The 13,487-nt window shown below is 40.8% G+C and overlaps 1 protein-coding gene across 1 annotated transcript in view; it reads right to left on the reverse strand.

Moving 5' to 3' along the window:
* CLASP1 (cytoplasmic linker associated protein 1) overlaps window positions 1–13,487 on the reverse strand; it is a 172,979-nt gene that overhangs the window by 11,611 nt on the left and 147,881 nt on the right. Inside the window, exons 35-38 of the mRNA XM_050340577.1 lie at window positions 11,074–11,224; window positions 10,018–10,264; window positions 9,059–9,249; window positions 7,551–7,679 (exon numbers count right to left, since the gene is read on the reverse strand). Of these exons, the coding sequence (XP_050196534.1) occupies window positions 7,551–7,679; window positions 9,059–9,249; window positions 10,018–10,264; window positions 11,074–11,224 (718 nt within the window). The remainder of the gene's footprint in view (window positions 1–7,550; window positions 7,680–9,058; window positions 9,250–10,017; window positions 10,265–11,073; window positions 11,225–13,487) is intronic.

The raw sequence follows: 13,487 nt of genomic DNA on the forward strand, positions 1-13,487 counted from the left end.
AAACCACCACCAAATCTTATTTTATCCTCTTGCTTAGAAAGCAACAATACTTTAGTATGCACCTATGGTCAGACTCTGACCTAAAATACTATTGTAAAATACTACTGTAAAAAGCTGTAGGTAAAAATTTCAGTGAGTATTCTATTAAGTTGAAGGTATGAGGCAAGTGCACTAGACAAAACCCAAGTACAAGGGGCATTAAAATACAGTTGTAATTTTTCACAAAACAAGAAATGGCTCCATAGCAATAAAGATCACACATATTTTGCACATCATAAGGTGAGCAAGGAAAGTTGTGAAGATGCAGGAATTATTTATGCCCCTGCCAGTCCTCCTTCCAGCATAGCCGCCCATTTCTAGCAAGGATCTGGCCACATTTACAGAGTGGTTGGGTATTTCAAATCCCTTCTCCCTGCAGTGCCTTCTCCCTGAACACAGAAGGATGTATTACACATGTCCAGTATGCTTCCTGCTGATATTAGCTTGTAAATGTGACAGCACCAGGGAGACTTCCAAGCCTTCCACGAGCACATCTGGAGGACAGCGCCTGCATCTCAGCCACACTTCAGCAAACCCTTGAGCACATGATTAATTTTAATAACAAACTGAAGTATCACTGACATCAACAGGATTCAAAAGCATGTGCTGACATGCTTGCTTGAATCAGCCTCTGCAGGTAACTACTCCTGGCTCCCTTGGGGAGGATGGGCAGGCGACAAGGAGTAGGAAAGGGTAGGACAACACCAGTGGAGAACGAGCCAAAAAGACAAATTCATCCCTGCTGGCACAGAAAGCCAAATGCCACCATTCTGCAATGCAACCACCAGCCCTCTTTTTCCTTCTGGCTTTAGCAAAACAAAACATTCGGCCATCCAGATGGACTCTGTATCCCACAAGGGGAAGCATGTCCCTGAGCGTTCACCAACCCGCTCTGAATCCTGCTCACCTCGTAATGCCAGAGAAATCAGCAGCATTCCCACACACAGGACAGTGCATTATCAAATATACCAACTGCCAGGTCATTTGGCAACAAGAATGTGCAATTATAGTAAAGTTTAGCAAAGATATTTTGCCATGAGCCACAACACTTGTGACTTGCAAGTTGTACATACCATACAATATCAAAAAAATCAAATATCTTTTTAAATCAGGTGTTTAACCTGACCAGCAGAGTGAAACAACCTTAAAAAAGAAAAGGAGTGGGAGAAATGAACAAACAGCATCAAGCAACGGGTCTTCCTCCCATCTTTGAAGGCAAGATCAACAGCTACACATCTGGAAGTGACAGGAATGACTCACACTAGCAGTAACACCACAGTAAGTAGTGGCTATGAAATCCAAGAAAATGAAAGACTGTTGTTTGCTACATGCTCAGACTGGGGAGCTCACTGTCACAACAGGATTAAAAGTGTGACACGTTTACAAAAGGAATAAAAAGGCCATAACACACAGAGAGTCAGGCAGAACCATTCACACGGGAAGGCTTTAAGCTTCATACAGCTGGAAGGAGGAAGAATATCAACAGGGAAGCATCACTCTATGCTTTCTTCTTGACAGTCAGTCAGGTAGTGTATCAAGTGAAGCAAGCTTTTTGTCTGACCTAACATAATTATTCTCAGGGATCTCAGAAATACAAAAGAAAACTAGCAAAGACATCAAATGATGATGGCAGTTGGAAGCAGCAAGTTCAAAAGGGTGGCTGTGAAGCAAGATGTGAAAGACTAGAGCAAGTCTGTAGTGCTTTAAAAACACAGACACTAAGCTGTGTGTAAGGTATGTCACAAACATGATTTTACCTCACAGTAAAAACTTAAGAGCAAACCATGGCTTGAACTGGTTGGTTCAACATCGCTCAACACCGGGGCAGGCAGCCCAAGAATGCAGATCTAGGAGATAGCTCTTGGCCTTAAAGCAGCAGGCTTTTCTCCTTTCCAAACCCTTACCTTATGCTCTACACACTGGAGACTAGATTCAGCCTGACTTCTGCTGGTATAACATAAGCTGTGTTTGCTGGTGGGTTCCTTGAAAGACATCTGTGATGCATTAAGACTCTTCTAGTGAGTCGCACAAAAGAGAGAAATTTTTTACTTCCACCCACTTTGCTTTAGGGAAGGAACCATACTCAGATGCAGAAAGCCAGAGAGGTGTACACACAGACAGTTCACCTCTAGCAATGTCTTCCTTAATGTTATGAAGGTGAAAGCTTCAAAGTAACAGGTTAGGCAGTTCCAGGAATATGCACATGAAAAGCTTCCTGATTTCAATGGGAGGGGATATGCTGACGTGCAGTACTAGGAACTGTGTGATCAGGACAGTAGTCACTTGTCACAGATTCTTTTCTTTTAATAGAAAAGTACACTGGTATCATCAAAGTTCTGCAAAATATGCTGGACAAACTTTATATGACAATTCCCACTGTTCTGTTTCACAATGCACTGCAGCCATAGGATCCTGCTTACTTAAGACAACCAGAACTGAGACTCCATCTCTTCCACTTAATTTCTTCTGTTCAGCTACTTCTCAGTGCATTAAGATGATGTTTGCTGCCTGATGGCTGCAGCAAACAGCTTATCTGTGGCAATATGCTCTTGAACAATATGCAGCAGCTTTCTAAAGAGTTTTGGTAATTTCATTTCTGCTTCAAAGTGACACAAACTACTGGCAAGTAAGGAAAGAAAAATGTCCTGACTCACTTTAGGCAGAATATGCCGGGTTCATGGGCTGCACAGGGCATCAGTGTAACAGGCTGGGATCTCAGCAAAGCAGCACCTGCACACCTAGATGAGAGCTGCATGTAGAACCTCAAGCTGGAGTGCTTTGCCATGATTATTAGTTATACTGTCTCTGCAGAAAGTTGTAGAGGATGAGGCAGTGCAGGCGAAACCCCAATGAAAAGGCTTTGAGGCTTTGTACACTATTGTGAAACACGCAGAGAACCAGAGAATTTTATTAAGCTGAAAGTAAGGTTTTTCTTTGAGGCTTAGGAGGCATATGGCTACGTTTTTGAGTCAATTTTTGCCATCTAGAGGTGGTTACTTAAAGCCTGTATAATCTAAGCTGGAGGGGATGGAGGTTTACCAATACCCAGCCAGGCAAACTCCCATCCCTGAAGGCTTTACAGTCTGATCCAGACAGGAACAAACAATTACGGACTTGGTTTCAAAGCAGGAAGTGGCCTCAGCAATGGGGAGTGCTAAGCAGATGAAAAAACAATGTAATTTTTATAAGGGATTCAGAGATGAAGTAGATTAGGCTGCTTCTCCTGAGCACTAAATATTTGAAATGTGTTGGGAAATAGAGCACATAAAGGTATATTATGAAACATCAGTGACTGCCCAGCTGCAGTGCTTGGCAGCTTCCAGCATGGACTATATAACAATTAATCTTCAAGACTGTGATCATTTATTGCTTTTCTTCTTTAGCAAGCTAAACGTTGCAGAAACCTACATAGATCGTACCAGCATCAGAGGACAGTTATAAATCCTATAAAAGCCAGAGGCCAGTCTAAAAGCACCTTAGAAGATAATAAAAATTATCTATAGTTAATGGATAACTGTGCTTTCTTCTTTTTCTCCCTCTTTTAGAGGGTTACAACAAAGAGTGTTTCATATAAATTATGCTTATGGACCTCCTAGATAATAAAATACAGAAATCAGATATCTAGGATATGGCACAGCATCGTTTCCTTACTCCTAGAAAATACACATCAGTTAAGTCTATGGGCTTAGTGGCAGAGAAAAATAGAATGGCAGAGACAGAAGCAGGGAATTATCTATCCTATGATTTTTCAATCTGCAGTTGATTCCCAAGATACTAAACTATTTCTATTTTAATATACACAGTAATAAGAAATTATCTTCATTTTACTGGTATGAATCTGAAGCAATGTCATATCAATGGTATTGGGTCAGCAGGCAGCATCTCTCCTTAGTTATGGGTGAGTAACTACACTGGAACAAATGAGTTAATATTAACTAACTGGCAACAGAAAGATGGTTCTCTTCCAAGTATCTCCAAACAAAGACTGATAAAAATCAACAAGATTTAATACCATCCACAACTTCAATTACGTTCTAATGCTCCAAAAGTAAGTGAAAGGCATTTACATGTCAACCCCCATAAATATTTCCAGTTATGACTGAAGCAGCCTCGACTCTTCACATCACCCCAGTAAATCAACAGCATTGAATAGACTGCTATACTACAGACTGTATAAAAACAGGATGAAGTTAAAAAATGCAAACTAAACATGGATCCCAACCCAGAGTCTTCTAGTCTGTAGCCTAGGGTTACATTAATTTTGACCTGCCACTGAGGTTTGTGCTCTGCCAATCTCCTGCACTTGCACTCAGAACAAGGTGTGACTCAGCTGCCAGCTCCAGGTACGAAGTTTTCCTGTGTCCCTGGGTGGAAATGTGGTGCTCTCAGCTGTGCTGCTCTGTTGATCCCACACCTTGCCTTCAGCAACAGAAGGCAGAAGACTTCTGGCCATGGCAAAGACCCAGCTGTCTAAAGATTTCTCTCTGGAAAAACAGCCAATTATCCAGCCATCCCAAAATTGATCTAACTATGCTAACACTGCTTTGATACTTCCAACTCTATAATCTGGAATAAATCACAGGCTTTTTTTTGTTTCAAAAAAGTCTTTAACTAGGTATCAGCACTCAGTTGGGGTAGGGGGTGATATCTGCTGGTTAGTGAATGTGTGGATTTTAATTTGTCATTAATCTCTCCTGGCCACGCTGAACAACAGCAATATTGGAATTTGGGTAGACAAATGAACCTCGATTTCCAAAGAACTGTCTCTTAGTAGGACAACTTCTTGGACACGACACCTGAGATTACCAGTTCTGTACTGTGCTCCTCTTCAAATTGCCTTTGCTTGGTCACTTTAGATTGATTCCCTGTTGGCCAAACATAGTTGAAATGTGAGTAGTAACTTCAAGCAATTAGCAGTCCCTAAGGGAACTTGAAGGGGAAACCCAAGTAGGAAAGACTGAAACATATACACCTTGCTCAGAACAGACAACTACACAGCCTGTTGCACATCAAAGGATCTCAAACCATGAACAGAGATCAATCCTGTCTTGTACTACAAGGCAGAAGCATCCAGAAATACAACAAACTCTGGAGTGACATCTTATCAGGACATCACTGGCACAGAGATTAACCTTTTCCTAACTAGATGATATAGCAGCCTTTCTTACAGTCCAGATGAAGATTTTATTTTACGTAATGTAAGGACAGTACACCACTGCCTTTAGTATTGCTCTGATACAGAGAAAAAGAAAACTGTAGAACAAACTGTTCAGATCTTCCCTTCCTTCTTTCGCTATTCTTTGAAAGTGTCCTTCAATCACAAATTGGTGAAATCTTCACTTAAACTTCTGCTCAGTGGGATCCAGTCAAAGGGCAGCTCCTCTGCCCCTCCTGGAGACAGCAGTGCTGCAAAGTCAGCAGTGAGAGCAAGCTGAAGGGCCACCATGGGAAGGGAATTCGTGACCTTCTGGCCCAGAGCTAGGAGTTTGACCAACTGGGCCATGCCCAAATGAACTCTTAAGTTAATTTTTCACACACTTAACTGAATCAGCAAATCCCAGCTACAGGTAAAAATACCTAAAGCATATTCCCAGGTATATCTTTAGCCTAGCTCAGGAGCAGGTACCTGTCTTAACTTCAGGAATGCTGATGTTCTCAAACTACTGAGAGACAGATGATGCCTTTCACGGGCTGCATTTGGTTCTGAGAGCTTCGTTTACACAGGGATCAGAAAACACTCACACACAGAACAAAAAATCCAGAACCAGTGCCCCCACTTAGTACAGCTGCACACACAACAGGGAGGAAAATAAGAATATTCTTGCACTGTCCTGCTTTGAGAGCTGTCACCCAAAGGTCCCATTGCAGCAGCTGATTTTTCATTATGAAGATGCTATGAAAAACCAAGGTAAATCAAAGCCATGCTATGTACAGCACAGCAGCTACTTGCTGATTAACAATACACCTCAACTATTCTATAAAGAAGTGCCACAAATCCCATCTCTTCATTCCTCGCATGAGCTTCACTTTCTCTGTAGCAGACTCACACTTCGCTTTTTCTTGGCAGGCACCTCATGCAAATCCTGAAGAACCTTTCCACACCACAAATATGAAGAACGTACTGTGGGGAGTACAGAGGCATAAAGTATGATATTTTCAACACTGTTCTTGATCTCTATAAAACCCATCAGTCCCACAAAGACAGCGAATTCTGCTAGAAATACAGTTTTGATGGACTCTCAGGCAAAAAATACAAAGGGCACTGAGTCAAGGTGAACTGAGAAACATGCTAGCAGGAAGACTTGCCAATAAAAGGCACTCCTTCAGAACATAATGTTTTGTCTGACTGCTTTATCAGGAAATCAATTTACAACTGCTTCTTATTACTCTGAACTGAAAATGGCAGGGCTGTAAAGGCTCTAAATCAAGGAGAGGAAGGTAGGCAGAGTAGGGCAGCCCTCATTCACTAAAGGATTAAACATTTTTTGCTTTTGCATTTTAGAGAAATTCAGCCTGTTAGTTTCTTTCCTTGAGGGTATTTTTTGTTTTGATCTTTAGGCAGTACAGTTTTTGCTACCCACAGCTAACATAACCTTGTGCCAGTTAAACAATGCTCTAGAGCAATCTGATCTATACAATGATCTTTTCATGGTCAAATCTCTTCAGACAGAGGTGCCCAAAATTGCTAGCTTAGGACAATCCTGTTGCAGAGGAGAATAAATGTCTTAGATTGCAAAGCAAGGTCTTAGGTAACAAAGCCATCACAGATTTACAGAGAAATTCTGATAGCGCTTTCCAAGGCTTAGTTCAAACCTGCAACATGCACAAGGTAGATTAAAAGATCCAGCTTGGAAGTCAACCTACAAAGCTTGGCTTTAAACATAATTTGAATTGATCTACTTCAAATGTTATCATGGCCCTTTACTCTTGCTTTACTCCAAAATACTTCCAGTTTTACATATGAGTTCTCTCACAAAAGGAAAATGCAATTCACCCTTTCCTTTGCTTCTTCCTCTGCTCCTGCAGCATGTCGTGTTTGTCCATTTTCTCCTGTTACTCACCAGCTCTCAGTTCTCCAGCACAGCCCAATTTCACCATTCAGTTTTCACACACAATTCTGCTTGAACATGGCTTTTGTGTCCTCCAGAACATTTTCTATCATTATCTGTTACAGACAGAGGCAGCACAGGGCCCCCGCCCCCGGTGTCCTCCAAAAAATAAGAAACATGCACTTTCCTACTATAGTATCAACCTCTCCCAGAAAGTGCAAGAAAATCCTGGCAAGTTGATTAACAGTGGTTGACAATTCCAGGTAATCCCAAGTCCACATAAATCGCTCTATTGGTCCCAACTTTTTTCCTCACTGTCATCATGTAAAAATTTATCTCTTCTTGGGAGATTTAATATCAATCTGTTCTATTGTCAACAAGGTTTCCTGTTAAGCCTCACAGGCATTTCTTCAGCAGGTTTTCATCTGCTTTCCCAGTAGCAACACTGAAAGGCTCACTCACCTCCTTGTGGGAATCCTTATGTGCTTCCAGCGTTTTCATGATAGTCAACTCCGCATAGTTCTTAAACCTTGCTGGCTGGTTCCGTAGGATCTCTCTCAGGACTCGCAGTGCCAGGGCTCTTATTGAATGCTGAGTCAAGAAAAATTCGTATTAGAAAAGGTCACTTCTCAAAATCGTAGTTAGAAGTAAATTCTCATGGCTCCCTACGCCACCAGAAGTCTTACTTTACTCTATGAGCTCCAGTGGAGTGAGCAGTGTAATCAAAGTAACAAAGTCAGAACTGGTTTCCTTGCTTGGTCTTGCACAAAAATCCACATGAAATGACTGTTCCCACAGATACAATAAAAAATCAAATTGACTTGACTTCATTAAATTCCAGATTCTTTTGGTAACGAAGTACAAATTTGTACCCACAGCAGCATGTCTGCATTACATTTATCGACAAAGAAGGTCAGACCATATTTTTGCCCTTCCTCTTTTGCTTAGCTTTGTAGATATTAAACTGGGCTTCATCCATGCCACAAAGCCATCTCTCATGTACTAATGCAGTACAATCAACTCTTCCTGTAACTCCTATGGAAATTACTTCCAAGAACTTATTGTAGTCAACACTGACCTACATCTTAATCTTTTATATCAAAAGGTCGTTAGCAGAAGGGATTTGTAACACCTGCTTCACTTCCATAACTTACATTAAGTTTCTGATCTGTGGCCACTCCGAAGAGCTTCTATCATTTCAGGAGATGGATGCTTACTTTATTCTATACTGTCTTTAAAACATGTATTTTGCTATTCATCTGCAAAATTCATGCAGTAGCACAATTCACATGTACTTAGACAAAACCACCATTCTGATAAATGCATGATAATGTTATGATTAAACATGTAGAACCAGAGCAGCTCGTGCTTATACTATGAACAATGACTTGAGAAAATGTCAGCCATCTACCCTGCTACAGAATTACAATCCCTATGGTAATGATGTAATTTTTTTTAATACTTCAAAACATGATCCCCTGTAAAAGTAGCTTATTCTTGATGACATTTTTGTAAGGGACAGAGGCCCATTCAGTGAGATCTAATACCCTGTGTTTTTAAACCAAACAGACAAAAAGAAATTAATTTCTTCTAGAATGCCTTTATCCTTCTTTCTGGGAATGGGTATAATACAGTTAAGAGCTTGTAACTTCATCCTAACTCAGAAGGGAACAACCATTGAAATTTTGATAGTTTTTGTGCTAAATTAGAAGATAGCTTCTTTTCTGAGTCTAGTTCAATTTCATAGTTATTTATTAGTAATGCTCTGGAGGGAAAGGGAAAACTAGTACACTTCAGAGTAGCTTAAAACTCATCACACAGTGAAAACTAGAGTTGTCAACCTTCAAAAGAAAAAGCAAGCAGTGCAGCATCACTGATGAGTAGCAGGTTTCATTTAAACTAGTGTGGAGGAACTATCACCCCAGATGAAGCAATGTACAATACACTTAAGACAAAAATCTACATCTCACATCTTTGTCTCCAAGCGTTTCCAGCAGCAGGAGCAGAATGGTTTTGAAATGCTCTTCCCAAACTCCGAGATTATCCTCCCTTGTGATCTTTAGCAACTCCAGGAGAGCTCCTTTCCGCTCCTCCACCCGCTCATTGTGGTTGGAAAGCTCTTTCAGAAGATCAGCCACCAAATCCGAATGGTCAATGGGTCCTTCTAGGACAAATGGCAGCAAATCATTTGGAGAAAGGGGGAACAGATCAAAGATGCCAAGATTACTGACCCTCTACAGAACAAAGTGTATGAAACAAGGGGCCCCCCAAAAAATGCATCAAATTCCCAGTGGCCTCAGTCAAGCAGGCAAGACACTCTGACTAACCCACAATAACCAGAGTTCATAACACAGCTCATGAATCTGCACGTGGCTTGTAACGAACCAGGAAGAGATGACGACTGGATTTCTTCCAGTTCCAACAATTACTTCTACAAGATGAGAACTGCCGTGTTTTTTTCCCAGACACACACACACCCAAAACCAGTGGTCACATGTATGACCTTTAGATCAAAAGTACAGTGACTCATCAGTGTACTGCAAAAGAATTAAGCTGAGGTGTAGCACCACTAAAATGAAGTAAAACACTCAGTAACAACAAGCTATTGAGTGAGACATTCCAGTCATAAAGAGGGAAAGGTCCCAAAATAGTGCCCCTAAAGATGCATGTAGACGCTTATGGGACTGATTTAAGGGAAACTTCAGGCAAACAAAAATCAAAACTGCGGAATAACATTTTCTCAGTAGTCACAGATGAGGTTCTGCTGGGACATGAAGACAAAGGGTATTTCATACCAAGCCTCAACTCAGATGCAAAGTAATACCCAACACATGCACAGGCAGGCACATATCTGAGAGCACTACCCATACGCAAATATACCAGAAAGGGAGCAAGCTGTCTGCAGTTTTATGAGGGAGCTGATACAAACCATCCCGAAGCTGGTCCATGTCATCATCAAACACTGCTTCCTTCAGGGCAGTCTTGTCGTACGTGTTAATTGTGTCAGCATAAGGATAGGGGTTATATTCCCGAGCACGTGGCCCTGAAAAGGCGCGGGGAGGCTGCGTGTTCAGCAGGGAGGTTTTGTTATCCAGAGCCATCCTTCCACCTTCCACAATGTCACTGCCTCCACGGACATCTCCGGTAGGGAGAGCAAGGCCACCATCTCGAGACACCTGGGGGATCAAAGAGAGGGAAAAGATGTGAGACTACCCAAATTCTGTGGGAGATGTCGGCTTTTTGGAGGTCACCCACCAACAGGAAGAGGCACAGAATCATTTACGTGTATTATTTATACGTAATACTTACATAACGGATTACTACCTCTTTTATGTAACTACAACTGTTCAAAAATCCCTCATGATCACAGGGCAGGATGCTATGCTAAAATTCCTAAATATAAGTTAAAATCTCTAAAATTGCACAAACTGGCAAAGATCATAAGCTCTGGAACTGGACTAATTTGCTAAGAAAGGATCATTGTTTAAGATTCCCATAAATTTTGAAGGCTGCGTATTTAATTAAAACAAAAGGCACTACACATGGGAGACAATTCTGTAACCACTCATGCAGCATAAGATACTACACAAGCTGTGCACTTGGAGTGATTACAGGTCCTAAGCCTGTGAGGGAAACCATCCATGCATTTTAAGAGCTAACATTTCCCATTACAGACCTGACAACATGCACATCCCTGAGCCATGCTGAGCCCGAGGGACACTACCCCTGTCTGCAGCCTGCACGGGACTCCAAGAGGAGCCCAGTGAGCACAGTTCATAGGAGGTCAGACTTCAAAGAGAGCAAGGGACCACATTAGTGGAACCCCTAATAAAGGTATAAGAAGTTAACAGCCAATAAGCAGAAGATGCTTCTAAGAATACAGCAGGAATAACTGGATTTTGCACACTAACAATCCACAGCCAGGTTTGATCATAATGTTTTAAAATTTTATCTATCTGGGGACATAAACAAAACTAGTACTTACAATGTCGCAATCTTTCTTTCCATCGCGTTTGATTGGCTCATTCAGGTCCTCTTGACTACGGAAACTAAACTTTTCAATCGCTTCTGTGACTCCACGAAGAGAGCTGTAGATTTCATCAGAATTTAGGTTCTCCGTGTCATAATCCAGCATACTAAAGACCAAACGTATATGAAATGTTACAAATGAAATTGGAATTAGCTTCTGAGCATTAACAAAAACAAGTCAGAGACAGATGGTTTGGCGTACCCTTTCTAACAGTGACTTGTAACAAAACACGGATGGAATCAAAGCAGAGTTCGGGACTGAGTCATTCCTCAAGAGGGGTTAAATCTACGAGAAGCTCCACTGAAATCAGTGGTGTTACACTGCTGTAAGTGAGGGGAAACCAGGTACACTGTTTCTTACATTGCATAGCAATGAGAGTGCTAAGCTTCTGTAAGGCAAAAAATCCTACCCCCAGCATGGTAGTGCTGTAATTTAAAAAGGAACATAAAATCAATCACTATGAGAACTGAAAGAGTTGTTACAGCTGGTAGAAATGAAATCAATGAAATTTAATAATATATGAAACTGTGACAGATTTAAATGGAAAATGTATCTTGACATAAACCACAGTCTAACATGGCCCACTTTATTCATAAAGTAGTAAAACCAAAACCACTTGCACAATGCCTTAGTAAAACTTGTATTTTACTCCTGAGCCTAAGTTTGGGAATTTTCTTACTCAAATCTGATGTTTTCTTGCTGTCTGCCTGTTCATCTGAAATTTTTCAGCAGCATAAAGCCACAAAAATTTTGGGATTCCTTGAGGAGCTATCCAAAATTAAGTTCCATGATAAAATGCCATGCATGCAAGGGCAGATGATTAAATTAAAAGTTGTGGCTAAAGAGGAGCTTCTACAAGCTTGAAGAAATTAAAAAGACATTATTGGTAGGGCTTTGGTCTATCTAGGAGAAGTTGAGTTTTTATGACAATCAGTTTTCCAAGAGAAATTTCAATTAATGGACCCAGTAACAGAGAACAATTTCTCTGGTGGAGTCTCAGATCTTAGTAGAGCCAGAAGCAAACAGATCGAATCAGACATTTACATCACGTTGTTTGTCAACAAATAGCAAGAAGTGGCTCCCTATAGTGGTGAATTACTATTTCTTAACAGTTTGGGAAGGATGACAGGATGGACTTGGAGGTGGATGGCTGAACAAAGAGTTGTGTTCCTCTTCCACAAAATAAAAATTGTTGGGGCAGGGGGATCAAAAGAGAAAATCCCTTCTGAATCCTGGGTACACAACTACTGTTTTCAATAGAACTAAAAGTAGGATATTAAATACCTAGAACCACTTTTTTTTTCTGGAAGAAACTTGGGAACTTCAGACAGAGGATACAACAGGTGCCGCCCAATTCCTTCGGGATTAACACACTGAAAATAGCCATAATCCCTGGCTCCCAAGCAACGCGCTCGCACTACACTCACAAAGCACCAGCACCATGTACTCTGGCAAAGAAACCAAAGAACAACTCCCCAACTTGAAAGAGCGTGGGACAGGTCAGGGAGAAAAGAGAAACCACTTAAACAACAAACCAAGATCAGGAAACAAAAGTTCTTCATGAACCTAGAGAAGTAAAAGTATTTAGGGTTTTTCAGACAGCTGAACAACACTAATGCGCTGTGATAGTTTTCCAGACAGAAGGGAAGGTAGTTTTTCTTTAAAAGTATCAGGCAGGAAAAGGAAAATCTTTGTTTCATATGATCTCAAAAATACACGCTTTGAGCTCAAGCACATTTAATTAGTTGATCTTAAAGGGTTCTTCATACAAATACACAGAAGTGAGCAATGAAACCACCATTCCAGAAGGTATAGATGTGACTGTACCTGTGTGCTCACACCACCTTACCAAAGGTCACACAATTACATCCATGGTAAAAAAAAAGGAGAAATAATTACAAATATACTGGCACTAAATCTGCTGCTGAAATCATCACTTCTTTCCTCAGAGATGAATTTTGCCCTACACTGTTAACAAAGTACAGACCCTTCAATGTTAAAGGACTAAGGCAATTTCTCAACAGAGTCACCAATCTGATGCATTTCTCAAAGCACAAACCCACATTTTAATAAAAATCTAAAGAATCCAGAGATTTTTTATGTCAAGACTGAGCCTGTGTAGGAGATAACATTATGGCTGTGTTCTACATGAATGAAAATTCTACATGTGAACACACATGTCTATTGACAGTATGTGCACTGGAATACTTCACAGACAACACAACGTGGGGAATAAAAATAAAACGGAACTACACTCACCTTTCAGGACAAAAAAAAAAAAAGGCACAAAAGGAAAAAAAAAATTATGACCCATGCAGAAAACTAAAGGAAAGGCACAGGATGAATAAGAAGTGAGTAGAGATGAGAAG

The sequence above is a fragment of the Myiozetetes cayanensis genome, unplaced genomic scaffold, assembly GCF_022539395.1.
Source record: "Myiozetetes cayanensis isolate MyiCay16 unplaced genomic scaffold, myiCay2020 scf9, whole genome shotgun sequence".
NCBI classification, from domain to species: domain Eukaryota; kingdom Metazoa; phylum Chordata; class Aves; order Passeriformes; family Tyrannidae; genus Myiozetetes; species Myiozetetes cayanensis.